Genomic DNA, 15407 nt, shown 5'->3' on the forward strand with positions numbered 1-15407 from the left:
CCACCTACGCACCAACCCCAAATACCACCCCTAGCACAAGAACGAACGCCTGCTGGGCCTATCCGCTCCGCCCTTGTCCCGACAACCAAAATTCCCTGTGCTCCTCGGACCTGGACAAACAAAAGAAACCCCGGCCGTACACATTCCAGTCCAACCCTCAGACTAACGACGTTGGCTTTGTACCTTCGCCTGCGACCACCACACTGCGACCTACGGGAACTACCTCTAGTCTCTTTTTCTCTCCAAGACCAGATTTAACTTCCTACGCTTCGGTCCCTTGTTTCCACGAGAACCATCGCCGCACATACCTCAGCACTCCCACTACTCCTACACTCCTAGGAACCATCTCTGCAATCTTCAATCACTCACAAGATACCTCGCTGGCTCATACCTACCTCTCCCACTGTCAGGTACCAATTCTCTATTGACTTGACGACCAACAAGTCCTTGACTGCTGCGACAACCTCACCTGATCTTGTCCAGCCTGACGATCACACTGTAAGTCCAGTCTCTTGCGCCCATATCACCAGAGACATCGCCGGTCACTGCGTCTGCAGCTGCCCGCCGCCAGTATGCCTGTCTGCAGCTCGTCCTCCCTTCCCACTATGCACCGTCATCTCAAACATACTCGTTCCCTCTCCAGGCTAATCAAACGTGTAGCTAGCTTCAGAAAGCCAGACATCCACGACAAGGAGAACTGCTCTCCCGATCCAGCTCCTCCTCCAACCCCTTCACCAGCCAAATCCGTCCCTACGCCAACACGCCAGCAAACCTCCACTCCGATGGCTGAAGAAGAAGACTTTAGCTCCCTTCCCCTCCAGGACAGGTTTGTCCACAAGGTATGACTTTGCCGCCTCTTCTGCGCCGTGTTTGATGCGCTGACGCGCCGCAGGTTTGGAAAGTAAGAAAACAGGCCTACGAAGACGCCGCAAAGGCATTCGCTACCACCGCCGACGAGTACGACAATGTCTTCAGACCCTTCCTTTCCGACTCGGGCCTGTGGAAAGGCGCCGTCGCCGATTCCAACGTCGCCGCCCAACAAGATGGCCTGGCAGCATACTGCGCGTTTCTCAAGTTCGGAGGCAAGGAACACTGCACAAGGACGCGTGGGACTACGATAGGGCCCATTTGTGAAAAAGGTCTGCCGTCAACCCGTGCGGCCGCCAAAGAGTCGTCACTCGAAGCGCTCCTGCTGCTCGTTGAGCTCGATGTTGCCGCTCCCGTCATCGAAGAGATTATTCCTGCTCTCTCCAACAAGCAACCCAAGGTTGTCGCAGCGGCCATTACCGCCCTGACCGCAATTTACCATAACTTCGGATGCAAGACCGTCGACCCCAAGCCCGTGTTGAAGGTCCTCCCCAAGGCATTTGGCCATGCTGACAAGAACGTCCGTGCTGCCGCGACGACCCTCGCAGTCGAATTCTACCGATGGCTGCGCGAAGCGATGAAGCCCATGTTTTGGGGCGACCTTAAACCAACCCAGCAAACCGATCTCGAGGCTCAATTTGAAAAGATCAAAGCAGAACCGGCCCCGAAACAAGAGCGATTCTTGCGTTCACAACAAGCCGCCATGGCGCGTGCGCCGCCTCCAGGAGCCGACGACGAATACGATGACGGGGGAGACTATGCCGAGGAACCGGCCGAGATGGACGCGTTCGACCTGGCGGAGCCCCAGGATGTCTTTGGCAAGATTCCTGCCAACTTTAGCGAAGCCTTGGCCTCGTCCAAATGGAAGGAGAGAAAGGAAGCAGTGGAAGGTCTGTACGCGGCAATCAACGTGCCGAGAATCAAGGATGGTGACTTCAACGAAATCAACCGAGGGCTGGCAAAATGCATGAAGGACGCCAACGTTGCTGTCGTTACTCAGGCCGCGCAATGTATCGAGGTCTTGGCCAAGGGATTGAGACAAGGCTATGCGAAACACCGAACTACTGTCATGCAACCTATCCTGGAGCGTTTGAAGGAGAAGAAGGTGACTGTCGCGGATGCTCTCGGCGCTGCCCTAGATCAGGTCTTCCTGGCGACGAGTCTTACTGATTGTCTCGAGGATATCAACACCTACCTTGTCCACAAGAACCCTCAAATCAAGGAAGGTACCATGAAGTTCTTGATTCGTTGCCTGAGAACGACACGCGATGTGCCGAGCAAGCCAGAGATTGCCTCCATTGTCGAGTCGGGCAAGAAGCTGCTGTCCGAGTCGAGCGAGGGCCTTCGTTCAGGCGGTGCTGAGATTTTGGGTACCGTCATGAAGATCATTGGCGAGCGCGGCATGGGACCGCATATGGAAGGCTTGGACGACATTCGCAAGACCAAGATCAAGGAATTCTTCGAGACGGCCGAAGTCAAGGCAAAGGAGAAGCCGAAGCCTCCCCCGCCAGCTGCGAAGGCACCGCCTCCGAAGAAGGTCGTTGGGGGCAAAAAGCCACTGGGTATGAAGAGACCGGCCATGCCAGCGGCAAGTGCGCCGCCTCCCGCTGACCCGGAACCCCTCTCCCCGCAAGCCTCGTCCCGTCCGAAACCCGCTGGTACCAAGATGGGCATGCCAAAGCCATCGGGTCTGGCTGGACTCAAATCGAAGCGCCCTCTCGGTGCACCAGCGGCCGGTTCCCCTCGACGCCCTGCTGCTGCGCCGATTATGCCCGATGATGATGAACCTGCTCCTCCACCACCTCAACCTCGCATTGGTCTCGGCCGAGGTGGTCTTGCAGGACGATCCCTGGCGAAACCTGTTGCCGCTCCTGTTCAGATGCCCCCCGCGTCGCCGCCCCCATCAAGTGGACTCACGGCACTGGAGCGGGCTGAGCTTGAAGAACTCCGGACAGCAAACGAGCGCCTGACACGCCAAGTGGAGGAAATGCGGCATGAAAGGAGCAAGTACATGTCTGAGATTCAAGAGTTGAAGAATCAGAACGCCGGCCTCATCGAAGATCACACCCGCGATGTCCTCAGCATCAAGGCCAAGGAGACGCAATTGGTCCGTGCAAGAAGCGATGCAGAGGCCACAGAGTCGACGAACGACCGCCTCAGACGGGAGCTGGACCGCCTTAAGAGAGCGCTCAACCATGCTGAAGCCTTGAATTCAAGAACAGGTATGGGCAGTCCTGGTAAGACAGGTGCTTCTTCTACTACCATGCGATCAAGTACTGATTCAGTCGCAGGTCTCGCTTCGCCTACATATGATGACGCTGGTATCTACCGCGACGCTTCTTACGGATCATCTTCTGCTCGACATAACCGCGTTAGTTACGCCAGCAACATGTCTGAGGAGAAGGAAAACGGAGACCATCACTACCCTCGTTCAAAGGCACTCAGTCCTGAACTTAGGTATACCGGCAGTGCATCTTCCGGGCGCGGTAGCCCTGCTAGAGGCTACAGAAGCTCTGCGGCCACTCCCATTGATGACATGCCGCCGTCGTCATTCTCGTCCGGTGGCGGCGGCGGCGGCGGCGGCAGCGGCGGTGGCATGAATTCGAACAACAATGGCGTGGAAAGCTGGAAGCGTGCAGCTGAGGTAACCAGTCAACTAAAAGCCAGGATCGAACAGATGAAGGTCAGTTCTCCCCTTTACCTAGTAATGTATTTTCCACTTTACTGACAGTTACTAGGCGAAACAAGGATTTGCCCGTCCTTGAGCTCGACCAGTGTACTACCCGGTGCCAGATGTCTTGTCGGATACTCACGTGAACATGAAGAGGGGTTTTGTTTGGGGTTCGTAATGGTCACGGTTCAAAGGGGGGATCCCGCGTGTTCATGGTTGCATATCACTGGCGTCGGAAGCATACCCATACCTCATCTCCGGCCTGCAGTTGGGACAGGCAATTTCCGTCTGTATGAGTTATGCATTTTCGCCTCCATTATCTGTCAGCTTGCTTGTATAACCTCGAGGGGGCGAGTGTACTTAATTAACGATGATTATGAATAAGAGTTTGCGATACCATGAGTGAGGGGAGTCTATCGCTGCTACTTTGCCAGCTTTACTGTGGTCACTTTCATCCGTATGGTGGTCCCTTTTTTTATTTGATCTCAGTATCTCATTTTGCATTTGCACGACTGCGACAGCGACAGCTGGCTAGAGATCCCCCCCCTTCATCGAGTTCTTGTTCATCCAGTTCTTCCTTGCGCCCAAACTAAAATTAATTGTCAAACCCGCAGATCGTATGACGTTGACCATTCTCAGTAAAAATTACACAATGAATCCGTTTTCTCCAAACAGACATGGAAAAAAGTTCACAAGAAACCCGCAAGTAGCAATGGCTCAAAGCCCATATCTGCCTGCAACCAAGCCAGATTATCTGCGGCCAGCTCCCCATTTCAATCTGAACCATCATCATATTTGGCGAAACCACCCGCCGGAGGCGAAGTCAAGTCTGAAACTCTTAGGAATGTATTTAGGCTTCGGCTCCGCGTTCGCCGCATTGTCGGGCTCCTCCTTTGCTGTCTCCCTCTGGACCTCCTCCACCTTGGCCGCCTTGGTGCTGGGCATCGTGTGAATCGAAGGCCTCATAATGTGGACGTCGACCTCGACGGGGTCGACTTGGATATGCGAGCGCTTCTCTTTCGCTATGTTGATCCTCCCGTCTTCCTCCTCCCGCAGCACTTCTCGTCGTTTCGTTAGTGGAGACGGCATCATGCGTGGGGAAGACGAGATTTTATCAATGACGCGCACAGGGTCAACGCGGAGGTTGGAGAGGTCGACATTGTCCACGCCGATTCTGCCCGTGTCCTCGCCAAGATCTTGGACGGGTGTTTCATGGGGCGTTGGGGCGAAGACCTTGTTGACTTTGGCGGTTGGAAGGGCGAGGGTTGTTGTTAGGAAGAGGGAGAGTAGAAACGCTCTGAGGTACATATTTGGAGGTTTGCTTGATATACTGGATGTTTGATTGTTGTGGTCGTTGATGTCTTCAGAGTGAAGTGACGGCCGTCACGGTCTCGTGTGAACCACTCACGCATGGTTCACATAAGGGAGTGCCACACCGGGGATTTATAAAGTGCCCTCGCCGCAAGGGTGGGCAGAAAAGAAGGTTTCTCCATGATTCCATCGGCACATCAAAGTTGGGACAGAAGGAGGGGATCGCAAAAAGTTCAAACAACCTGTGCGGGCGGGCGGGCCACAACGGTGTCAAGTGTCATCGAATGGCGTCGCTGCCAGTTTGACACCTCTTTTGGTGCAGACCGTTGGGGAAAGTTAATCGGCGAGTTTGGCAGGCGTACCAGTTGAGTCTTTGCTAAAGACTAGGGGTGCGTGGGTTGAGGAGGGGGGGGTTACGAAAGGTTCGCGATGGATTTGCTCGTTTTAGGTGAGGTCATCATGTGTAGGGACATCAGACCAACCTACTCTCTCCATGCTAGTTTCGGAGCGTTGAGCGTGTTGGAAGGTTTTGGAAGTCGGGGGATTCCCCCTACTTGATCTATGATGGACTATGTGTCCGTGTGAAAGGAGGGGGGCTTTGACGTTGAAAGATCGGATGAGAAAAGCTTGGTTTGCTTGCCGAGAAGTGCATCGGAGTTCAGTCCCATCTTGCGCGGGTGATGTGTTGCGAACTACCATTGACTTATGAGGTATTCTAGATCAATCACCTCGAGGTCGAATGTTACTGGTTGAACATTCGATCTGAGATAATGATGCCTTGGGTTCTTCAGCATTTCTCCGTGCGACGTCGTCGCTCAACAGGGCTCTCTGATTTGATTTGATTTCTTCCTTGAGATCATGATAAATCAGTCCTTCAAAGTCGTCCTGAGACGATCGACTGTCTCTTGCAGGATATGTCATTTCGTGATCCTGATTAAATCACCTTCTAACGACTTCAATTTGCGGACAGTCAAGTTGGCAACTTAGGACACCGTGATGACTTTTCTAAATTCCCAGAAGATTTCATGGAAGTTTGTAAGAGCAGTTGGTGAAGGAAATCAAAGGATACAGGAATTAAGATGCGGCCGATGGTGATGGCATGTGACACAAATCTGATCTTTCATGCTTACCGGAACTGCACAATCCTCGGCGGATGTATCGCTCTTTAGTCGTATGAATTCAAAAACATTGATATCCCATGCGATTAATGTCGTTGAGGAAGCGGCACAGTGGAACAGAATATCATAACTGCAGAACAGGTAGTCGTTGCTAGAGAGTGGACAATTTAGTCACATCAACATGCATTCGTGATCGATACCGGCTGTGGTGTGGCGGAGTAGCTGCTTTTCAAGCCTCTCTCGCAAATCACCTCTGGGCCTTTTCACAGGCGTGGTTCGCCACTGTGTGGCCTCCCGGCCGTTTGAGGCGACCGGCTCGGTATTTAAAAAAATATAAGCCAGTAATGGTTGTCCACGATGCCGACCAAAAGCTGACCTGCAGGTATTGTTACTTGGCCAGGGGTAAGCGCGTCCAGGCCTCCATCTCCCCAGGTTCCAGTCACAACCAACCAGGATGACACAAAGCTGAGAGATGAAACTGCATATGCGAGTCAACAGCCTCGATCTCCGGTAACAGCTTCGCTGGGCCGCCTTTCTCCATGCAAATTTTGGTGCGAAGAGTTTTATGAGAACCCCTTTTCCAACCGATCGTCCCAAGATAATAGTATTCTTTCTTCAAACTTTTGCTTTCGTCCCTCTCGAGATATCCACCAGCAATCATTATAAGCAGAATGGCTGACCCGCTCAGCATTGCTGGCTCGGTTGGTGGCCTGTTGGCTATCGCAGTCAAAGTTTGCAATACCACTGCGAGTTTTGTCTCAAGCACCATCGACGCTCCCGAGTCGGCAATGCAGATGTTTCAACTTGTCGACGAGATGAGGATGACTCTGTTTTCGGTCGACAAGAAAATTGGCTCTCTCTCGACCTTGCCCAGCTCCCGCAAAAACATGATTCAACTCGACCACCTTTCCATCGTCATAACCCACTCGGTTCTGACTCTTTCCAAATTGGAATCCATTATCTGCCAACAGGATGGATTGCGTTCTAGAATCCGATGGGCACTATGGCATGAAAAGAAGGTTATCAGCCTCCTTCCGCGGCTGGAGTCTCAGAAATCAACGCTGGCGTTGATGATGACGGTCCTGAACAGGTGAATGACATATACTCGAATGAACATATCTTTCAACAATGGTTGACCCTGGACTGCAGTGAAACCCAAGAAGAAGCTGCTCGCTCTCACGTCACTATGCTAGCCAAAGTGAATGAAGTTCTGGAACAAAATCGGACCTTGGCCGAACAGCTGAAGCTACTTGGCAGTGAGACGTCGTGGGACACGAGGTCCGTCAAGTTCATAGACAGCGCTTCATCAAGAACGAGCCGGCCCGTGTCTACACAAACTACTACCTACGGTCCTATCACTTCCGCGTCGGCCACCTTTCAGAGACCAAATTCCATGGCAGGATCGATGCTTATGACGCTGTCGAAACGGAACTTTGAGCTTGCCCTTGGGCAATCGAGGGTTTACAACCGAACTCAAGGCCGCGAGACTGATCGATCATCATTCACAACTTCCAATGCACCGACAACTGCGTGGAGCATGCTCTCAGGGCTCAGCCTCAATGATATTTCTATCGTGTCAGCATTCAGGCTTCCGATAACTTTGAATGAAATTAATAAGATCGCGCCGGGATCAACATTCTCGGTCATTTTGACGAAACAGCAATCCATTGAAGATAACATGAAATTCCGACCAACATTCACACGCAATGAATCCATATCCCGAATCATTAGCATGCGCAGAACAATACCTACATGGAGTCTTGAAGATGACTGTGCGCACAGAGAACCCGACTCAAGCCAAGAGTTGCCAACCATCGCGTAAGTAAATAAGAACAGCCTGTCGTTGATCTGATGTTGAGTGGCTTAGAATCATGGTGGTTGGAGATGAAACATCGCTCAACAGTGAGATGATCAACACATTCGTCAGCCCTAAACCATCTGGAGAAGATGCATATATTCCAAGGGGTGTCGATTCCTCTAAAATGACAGTGCGGTGCGTGCCGGCCGGTGGCTCAGTCCCAAAGATTTCTTTGCCTCTGGTACTCAAACGGAATATTCGGAGGATCCTTGTACTAATAATTACAACTAGTGTGCGCGAGGAGTTGGTAGGAGTTATGCTGCGCGACACAGTAGGACTGGAAAACTTCGACTTTCTCCGACATCAACTCTATCAACATTCAGATGCTTTTATCGTTCTCTCGAGCAATCCAAAGCTGTCAGGGGCGGCTCGTTCAATGTCTGAGATCTCTACAGCACGGCAAGATGCTCCTCGTCTGTTAATAGGGGCTTATCGGAGTACCGCCGATACGGAAAGCTCTGATTATTTGACATACGAATCGCACGGCCTGGGTATGAGAACTGCAGACGAGTTGGGTGCTGTACAGTACCTTGACTGCAATGTCAAGGACCCACGAAGCGTTGGAATAGTGCTTGGCCAGGTAAGTCTGGTACAGATTTGAGCCATTCCATTGCATGGCAGAAGAAGCTGATGATTTCTGCATAGGCCATACTAGCTGCGAAGAAAAGCGCCCAACAAAAGAAAACTCGGGGTTTAAGGCTCAGAGTCTAGGCTTCTCAGCTTGGTCTTGCCCCATTTGAGGAGAACAACTTTGGGGACTTGACGGAAATGTCTCTAGCAAAGTGGACGTAATCGGATACCAATTGGGGAAAATGTAAAGATGTGGGGGATAGGGAGAAGCTGTATTTTGAAATTATTAAGGCTGAATAGAAGGGCATAGAATTCCAGAATACATGTACTAAGGGCGCGTTAGAAACTGTGACCATTTGTAGAAATATTCAAATTGAGTGGACTTTGCTGGGCATGAGGAAGCCGAGCGCAATGATTCACGTACTCTACTGCGCTGCTTTAGATCTGTTTGGCTTGCTTTCCTCAAGAACTGCACTCTCACTCGAAAGACTATCCATCTCAACGTCAAACTGCGAGTATCTGCTACGTGGCCCGCGAGAGGCGCTGGCATGTGTGCTCTCCTTCACTCTCGACCCTTCTGACCCAATCAACCTGGGGGCCATTGCCCGGAAGAACCTACGCAACGTAGGCATTGAGTCACATATTATGAAGAGATTGACTTCGACAAAACTATTATTGCGCATCAGTACTTAAGTAAGTATGAGCTTGGCAAGCTGAGAAGCCTTGAGGGGCAGATGGTTGATGACTTACGACCAGACGTTTGCAGGGGCCGCGACCCATAGAATATAGTTGGTTGAAAGAAGTGACTGCAAGTAGACCATGCGGACTACAGATGTTGTGACAGTTCTGGGAGGTGGATCAGTATATCGCCCCTTAATCGACTTGAATGTGGTGACCATACATGGATGCGATTCCAAACATGAGCACAGCACCAATCTTGACCGCCGGTCGCATTTGCAAACGGAGAACCATGGGAATGGGGGTGATGAAAAGAACGACATCAGAAACGATATTAGAAACGGCGATAGCCATGTAGAGTACTGCGGAGTTGAGACATGTTCCGATTGTGTATGGGTCCCAGTTTGTGCGAATGGGTTGGCATTGAGATAGGAGTAAAGATGCGATGATGACTGTGTACGTGGCTACCATTGCTATGGCTGTCAAGATCGCGTTGCGGTACCTTTTTTGTGGCGAGATGTTGAGGTAGGCTGGCAAAAGCGACGTCTTAGTAAAGCCGTTGCACATAATAAACACGGGGGCAACGATGTAAGAGCTCTTTAAGACCGGTTCAGTAAATGTTCAGTATGAAGTCGGTCAGCACACTCACCAGCATATGCTTCTCGTAAGTCTGTATAGACATCTCGAAAGCATGATGGCCCAAGCCTCCAATCGATATAGACCCTGTACGAACGAGGTTAATTTTCTCTAATTAAAGCGAGAATCAGGAAGTTCCAGGTTCTTACAAGTCTGCACTGACTGCATAACAACAGAAGCGATCCGAGAACATTAGTCTCCTGGAAGTAAACCAAAGCTGTAGTTTAGGAAATTACCCAAGCGAAGAATATCAGGACTTTGGGGAGGGCAAGTTAGTTACAGCACAGACGTGGTTGCGGGGTGCCAAGTCACGTAGTACTTACAGTCGTCAATCTTTAGGCCGTCGGAAAGACAGAATTTGGTGTAGAACCTCTGTATCAATGTCAAGAATGCCAAGGGACCCAGGATGCCGAATACAAGGTAATGTTCGAGCACTTTCTGTTGCTGCGGATGCTCAAAGTCCACCCGGTAACCCTCGGGGGCCTTGATGACCGTTATGATGCCATCAGTGACTGGGAACTCGGCCATGAAAATAACAAAGCGTAGGCAGTTTCCAAAATGCCAAAGAAATCAAATAAAAAGTTCAGTAAGGACCGAAAGGCCAAAAAACCATACCGGCACATGCGAACAAACAGCTTCAGCTTTGCAATATTTAAGTAGCACTCACATTCCGCTCTCTGATCAGTTGGAGCTCCTCTTCTCATATTACTAACCTTATCCTAGCAAATGCCGATAATTCGGCCCTAAAATTATGTGAATCATTCTGATACGACCGGGACAGACTCTGAGCCATCACATTATCGTTTTCACTCAACCAACACGAGCATCGCCCCTGCCCCGAAGAACTGCATGGGCCCTTGGCCTGCACACATATGCACCAAGTGGGCAAAGAACGCGGGACAGGGCTACCTAGATCCTGTGGATATCGCGAATTCGCGTTGGACCTGCATATGGAAGAGATTCTTCATTACTCAAACCCTTGTATTCTCAACTGAAACGGTGCAAATGACCGGTCTGAGAAAGTGGGTAAATTCTCGACCACAAATCTAGACGCTTCATTGCTCAACCGCGAGATCCGAACCTTGGAATATCCATCAAGCAAACGACGCAAAGGGAAAAAAACCCTGGAAGACTTATTGCAATGGAGCATGATATTGTGAACAATATTGGTTGCTGATAGCCAGAGCTCGAGCACTAGCATACAGCCGCTGCAAGATCGAAATACATAAAGGCTCGGATCCATTCCATTCTTTCTGTCCAAAACCCCAGAAGACACAAGTCCAGGTACTCGGGCACCTATTTCATCCATTCTTACCCTCATCTATCATCTAATCTCAGCCAGAATGGTCCGCCTCCCTGTTCCAATCACCATCGCCGCCACGCTGCTCGCCAGTGACATGGCCGCTTGTTCCAACACTGGGTAGGCGCAGATGGTAACCTACGTCAAGCGAACAGCTAACTTCACCCAGGAGCAGTTCTGGGACTACTGGCAGACCCAGCACGCCCCAAAGGTTGCCCCCCTGGCTGTGCACTTCAACATCACACGTTACCAGCAGGTTTGTGAACTGAGCGTCCCGCTTGTCCTGGCAACATGCGTTGACTGATTCTGGCATAGATTCAAGTTGGTGGCCAGATTCTTCCCACTGAATCCGGTTCAACCGTGCCAGCGTCCACCGTTCCGGTCGCCTTCGATGATATTGCCATGTTCCTCTACAAGTCGCCCGAGGTTCTCACGGCAATGCTCTCTCATCCCTACTACCTTGCCGTTGTTGAGCCGGACGAACACGTGTTCATCGACAAGGGCGCTTTTGGTGCAGGCATGGTTGCAACATTTGTTGGAACCGACATCGAGATCGTTGATGGGAAGCAGGATGTGTGGGTGGGCAGTCAGGCAACGCGGGAAAAGTACGAAAAGATCTTCCAGTCGTACCTGTAGGGGGTTTGGTGTAATCCTCCTTGTTATTTTAGAATCCTCCCAAGAGATAGAGCGATTCGTCCGAAAGACTCGAGTACAAACTGAGACCTTCTGAGTTGACTTTTGAATCTTGTCAAGCCATCAGATAAAGCCTGCCCTGCATTCATTCCGCTAGCAATCTGGAGCAAAAAAAGAATTTCTTTCTTTGTTCTTTAAAATGACTCGTAAGATCTTGGCAATACTGGCAACAGCAAACTTGACAAGGTTCGCGGAAGCTTTCCGGAATATCTTTTGAACTGGCAGAAACTTCCAACAGGAGCCGTTGGTTGTTGTTCAATCATCGTATCAAATGTGACCGGTCATATGCGGTCGGAGTACCGCCCGATTTAACAGCCATCCCCCCGGGGAAAGTGGGTCTTCGACGATGGAGGCTTTATCCGCCTCTCCGGTTGAGCCTTGAGGTGCTGGGATTTCAAGCCAAACCCCATAAGTGTGTAAAAGAGAGGCGCATAGTGGAGTCCTCGGAGAACCTTTCCACTTAGAAAAGTGATGATATTGAGTGTCTTTTGACTCTAGACAAGGGCTAAGTAAACCCTTGGCCGACAGTTTCTGTTGGAACCGGGGGCAAGTATATTACACTGCTCAACGCTCAGCCTCTTGAACCTGGGAATTCTGGAATCTTCCTATTACTGCCCATTGAACGAAGGAATATATACGGACAATTTCGTGAATTGAGAGTAAGAAATAGGTAAGATGCATAGAATCGGAGTTGGTGATGTGGGCTCAATGGTCAAGTTGTCAACCTTCGGGGTCTAGCAAAAGTCCCAAAGGCAACATACACACAAACATATTTTGTTAAAGAGAGCGACCTGCATGAAAGTCTGATAGGCCCTCTATTAGTCTGACAGCATGTAATCAGGGCCCTTGCTCAGTTGTCGTGGGAGCTTCTCCATTTGAGCCCGTGGGTACTACTTGGGCATAAGTATGAGAAAAGGGGAGATTGCAGGCGGAAAGAGCCCCAAGATCGGCTACCAACAGGTTAGTTTGGGGCATGATCATACCACTTTCTTCACATAGCCAAGAAACAAATCCTGTAACCAACCTCTCTCATATCACACCGTTGAATCGAAGATCCGTGATACCCCGTGGCGGGTCATGTTCCTCCCACAATGACTTTTGCGAGCTTCTATTACTTCCACCAATCACGGGCTAGATGGCCCAAATGACCAGGAAAGTCATTTCTATGGAAGCTAGAGAAGACAACCGCAGATTCATTGCAACGAACGGAGAGGTTCAGGGGTATGAACTTGTCACAACTTGCAATGATCTTGAGCTATCTCATAGCCTAGCCCGAATAGCATGTAAGTTAAATCATTTGTTTTATCAACCCATGAAGCAAGTGTGTAAACATGAAGCTGTGGATACGAGAATAGTGCCATCAAGATCCTTCTTAATCATCGGTATATCACAATCCCGTGTTCGTGACCACCGAGGTGGCGCCTTCATCTCGGCGCTGATCTTGCATGCTCAGGTACCTTACATTAAGACATTTACTAAAGCGCAGACTGAACAACCGGGTACTTGGGGAACGCAGGTGCGTAGACCTGATTTATGATCAGTAAGATGTATGAATCCCAAAACAAAGAAGTCACATGATACGTACCGACTTGCAGCGAGCATTGTAATCACCGGTTGACCCCTGAATGACGGACAGCTCATCACCAGGGACTCCGAGCTTCACCAAAGGCCCAGACTGCGGCGACCCCTTGGCCCATCCAGTCCCGGCAGCTGGGTTCTTGATCCAGTCCACGAACCAACCATGAATGGAATCTGCTAGCGCCTGCTGTGCCTCGGTAACGCCCGCAAGCGAATTGAAGCACTCGTTGCCTCCGTGGAAGAAAGGTACCTCGGTTCCATGCGTAGGTGCTGTGCCCGGAACTCCAACGACGTTGTCGTAAGCTCCAAAGAATCTGTAGACCCAGGTATCCTGCTTGGCGCTACGCATGTCGAGCAGATAGTCGACCGCGCAATTGAAACGAGCATCTCCATACTGGGCACCACTTCGAAAAGAATCCGTCTCAAAATCGGAGACATTGTACGCGGCTAGAAGGATATCGTCTTCTATATGCGCACTATCGGCATCGAAAGTATTGATCCAAGAGCTAAAATTGCTGTTTTCGGCGCCATATACAATACTGAAGATGGTGCCCTCACCGTTGGAATTTCCTACAAGCAGCGGCACGTGCGATGCATAGTGGCCAGCTGCGAATCTTGCAGCGTAATCAGAGTGCCTTGTGATATTATCGATGACAGGAGCGAACCACGCGTTGAAGGTCGAGTTGAATTTGGCTGTCTGGAAGGCGTACGCATCCACTCCGCGCAGGCAGTCGATCTGGCCCTCCCCTGCCTTCGGGCAGCCAACCTCAGCAGCTACGGCGTCGAGTACTTCGTTGACTGGTGCATATGCGGGCCCAGACATGGCATTTGCGCTCATCTGTACCGCTCCCTTGAGCCACGAATCCGGGTGGTTCCAGAGATAGTGATCGACCTGCACGGCTCCGGACGAGTGGCCACCGAAGACAACGTGGTCGGGGTTGCCTCCGAATGCATGGATATTCTCACGAACCCAGTCAAGAGCCTTTTCGACGTCCAAAATACTGAAGTTTTGTGACTCCTCAGGAGATGCCTCGTTGAGTTCCGCCGAGTACGGCGAGGCAAAGATACTCTCGCGCGTGTTAAAGTTGACGTACACGACGCCGTTGCGGGCAAAGTTGGACCCCTGGAGTTGAGGATTGCTGCTGGATCCTGTGACCATGGCACCTCCATACATGTAGACGAACACAGGCAAGTTCTCTCCCGTTGAGGGTGCCCAGATATTGAGATTGAGGCAGTCCTCGTCCTGCTGGCTATAAAGAGTGCCAGAAATTGCTTGAGGACAAGTTGGACCGTAGGACGTTGCGACCACCGTTGAGTTCGATTTCGGCACATTTTGCGGCGCCCTCCATCGGTTTTCGCCAGCCGTTGTCGCAGCAAATGGGATACCTAGAAAAACCGAACTGCAGCTTGCATCATGGAACCCCTTGACAAGGCCCTGAGAAGTGAGAGCATAGGGTTCCGGTTGCGTGGCGTTGCTGCATGTGCTTGCCAATGCCGAGGGCAGCAGGCCAGAGAAGATCATGGCGATGGCCGCAGCCGAAGGAGACATGTTGGTGAGGATCATGATGCGTCGATCAGGCAATACCTCCAAGGAGCAGAGAACGCAAAGGTCAAGTTGACGGGATGGGATATCCAAGGAAAAAGGAGATGAAAAACAGGGACCGTTTTCTTCAAGGTGGATATTAATTACAGAATACGACCTCAAAGCCTTGTAAGCCCCACTGAAGATCGTCCTGGATTAGCCCAGCGCCACTGTGATTTCGTGATGTTGCAATCTGACTTAGCCCCCGCAGAACCCGGTTCCAACTTCCCAGCAACATTTATGCTTGTTTTCAAAGTTTGGATTATCTTACCTTTCCCAGGAGTCCAACCACTCTTTCTCTCCAGGATAGGCATTTGTTTATAGGACTGCCAATGACAAGTTGCAGATTTCAAGCATCATCAGATCCGCCTGAACTGGGTGATGAAGTTACGTAAAACGCGTCCTTCAACCACTTGGCGTGGCCGCTAACTCGCTTAAAAGGGGTGATTGAGGGAACGAAGAAACAAACGACCTGTGTCTCGAAATCCATGCCTTCGTAGCCCAAGGACTGCATGAGCGGTCAACTAGAGGGGAAGTAACGACCC

General features: G+C 50.8%; 6 protein-coding genes across 6 annotated transcripts; 3 read left to right on the top strand and 3 right to left on the bottom strand.

Moving 5' to 3' along the window:
- Window positions 1–605: 605 nt before the first annotated feature.
- CORC01_09756 (spindle pole body component alp14) lies at window positions 606–3632 on the top strand (the record flags this gene model as incomplete). Its single annotated transcript, XM_022621385.1, has 3 exons — window positions 606–839; window positions 893–3550; window positions 3606–3632. 3 exons carry the CDS (start codon window positions 606–608, stop codon window positions 3630–3632), a joined length of 2919 nt encoding a protein of 972 aa, XP_022472124.1.
- Window positions 3633–4327: 695 nt separating this feature from the next.
- On the bottom strand, window positions 4328–4846 carry CORC01_09757 (uncharacterized protein; the record flags this gene model as incomplete). Its single annotated transcript, XM_022621386.1, has 1 exon — window positions 4328–4846. One exon carries the CDS (start codon window positions 4844–4846, stop codon window positions 4328–4330), a length of 519 nt encoding a protein of 172 aa, XP_022472125.1.
- A 1792-nt stretch (window positions 4847–6638) lies between these two features.
- On the top strand, window positions 6639–7404 carry CORC01_09758 (uncharacterized protein; the record flags this gene model as incomplete). The annotated part of the gene is made up of 2 exons (XM_022621387.1): window positions 6639–7057; window positions 7263–7404. 2 exons carry the CDS (start codon window positions 6639–6641, stop codon window positions 7402–7404), a joined length of 561 nt encoding a protein of 186 aa, XP_022472126.1.
- A 1737-nt stretch (window positions 7405–9141) lies between these two features.
- CORC01_09759 (uncharacterized protein) lies at window positions 9142–10237 on the bottom strand (the record flags this gene model as incomplete). Its single annotated transcript, XM_022621388.1, has 6 exons — window positions 9142–9241; window positions 9297–9670; window positions 9723–9796; window positions 9859–9871; window positions 9946–9965; window positions 10033–10237. 6 exons carry the CDS (start codon window positions 10235–10237, stop codon window positions 9142–9144), a joined length of 786 nt encoding a protein of 261 aa, XP_022472127.1.
- A 902-nt stretch (window positions 10238–11139) lies between these two features.
- Window positions 11140–11645, top strand: CORC01_09760 (uncharacterized protein; the record flags this gene model as incomplete). Its single annotated transcript, XM_022621389.1, has 2 exons — window positions 11140–11265; window positions 11325–11645. The coding sequence occupies 2 exons, from the start codon at window positions 11140–11142 to the stop codon at window positions 11643–11645; spliced, it is 447 nt and encodes a 148-aa protein (XP_022472128.1).
- A 1532-nt stretch (window positions 11646–13177) lies between these two features.
- Window positions 13178–14829, bottom strand: CORC01_09761 (carboxylesterase; the record flags this gene model as incomplete). Its single annotated transcript, XM_022621390.1, has 2 exons — window positions 13178–13228; window positions 13288–14829. 2 exons carry the CDS (start codon window positions 14827–14829, stop codon window positions 13178–13180), a joined length of 1593 nt encoding a protein of 530 aa, XP_022472129.1.
- Window positions 14830–15407: the final 578 nt, after the last annotated feature.

This window comes from Colletotrichum orchidophilum (genome assembly GCF_001831195.1).
Source record: "Colletotrichum orchidophilum strain IMI 309357 chromosome Unknown Scaffold_90.1, whole genome shotgun sequence".
In the NCBI taxonomy this organism is placed as follows: Eukaryota; Fungi; Ascomycota; class Sordariomycetes; order Glomerellales; family Glomerellaceae; genus Colletotrichum; species Colletotrichum orchidophilum.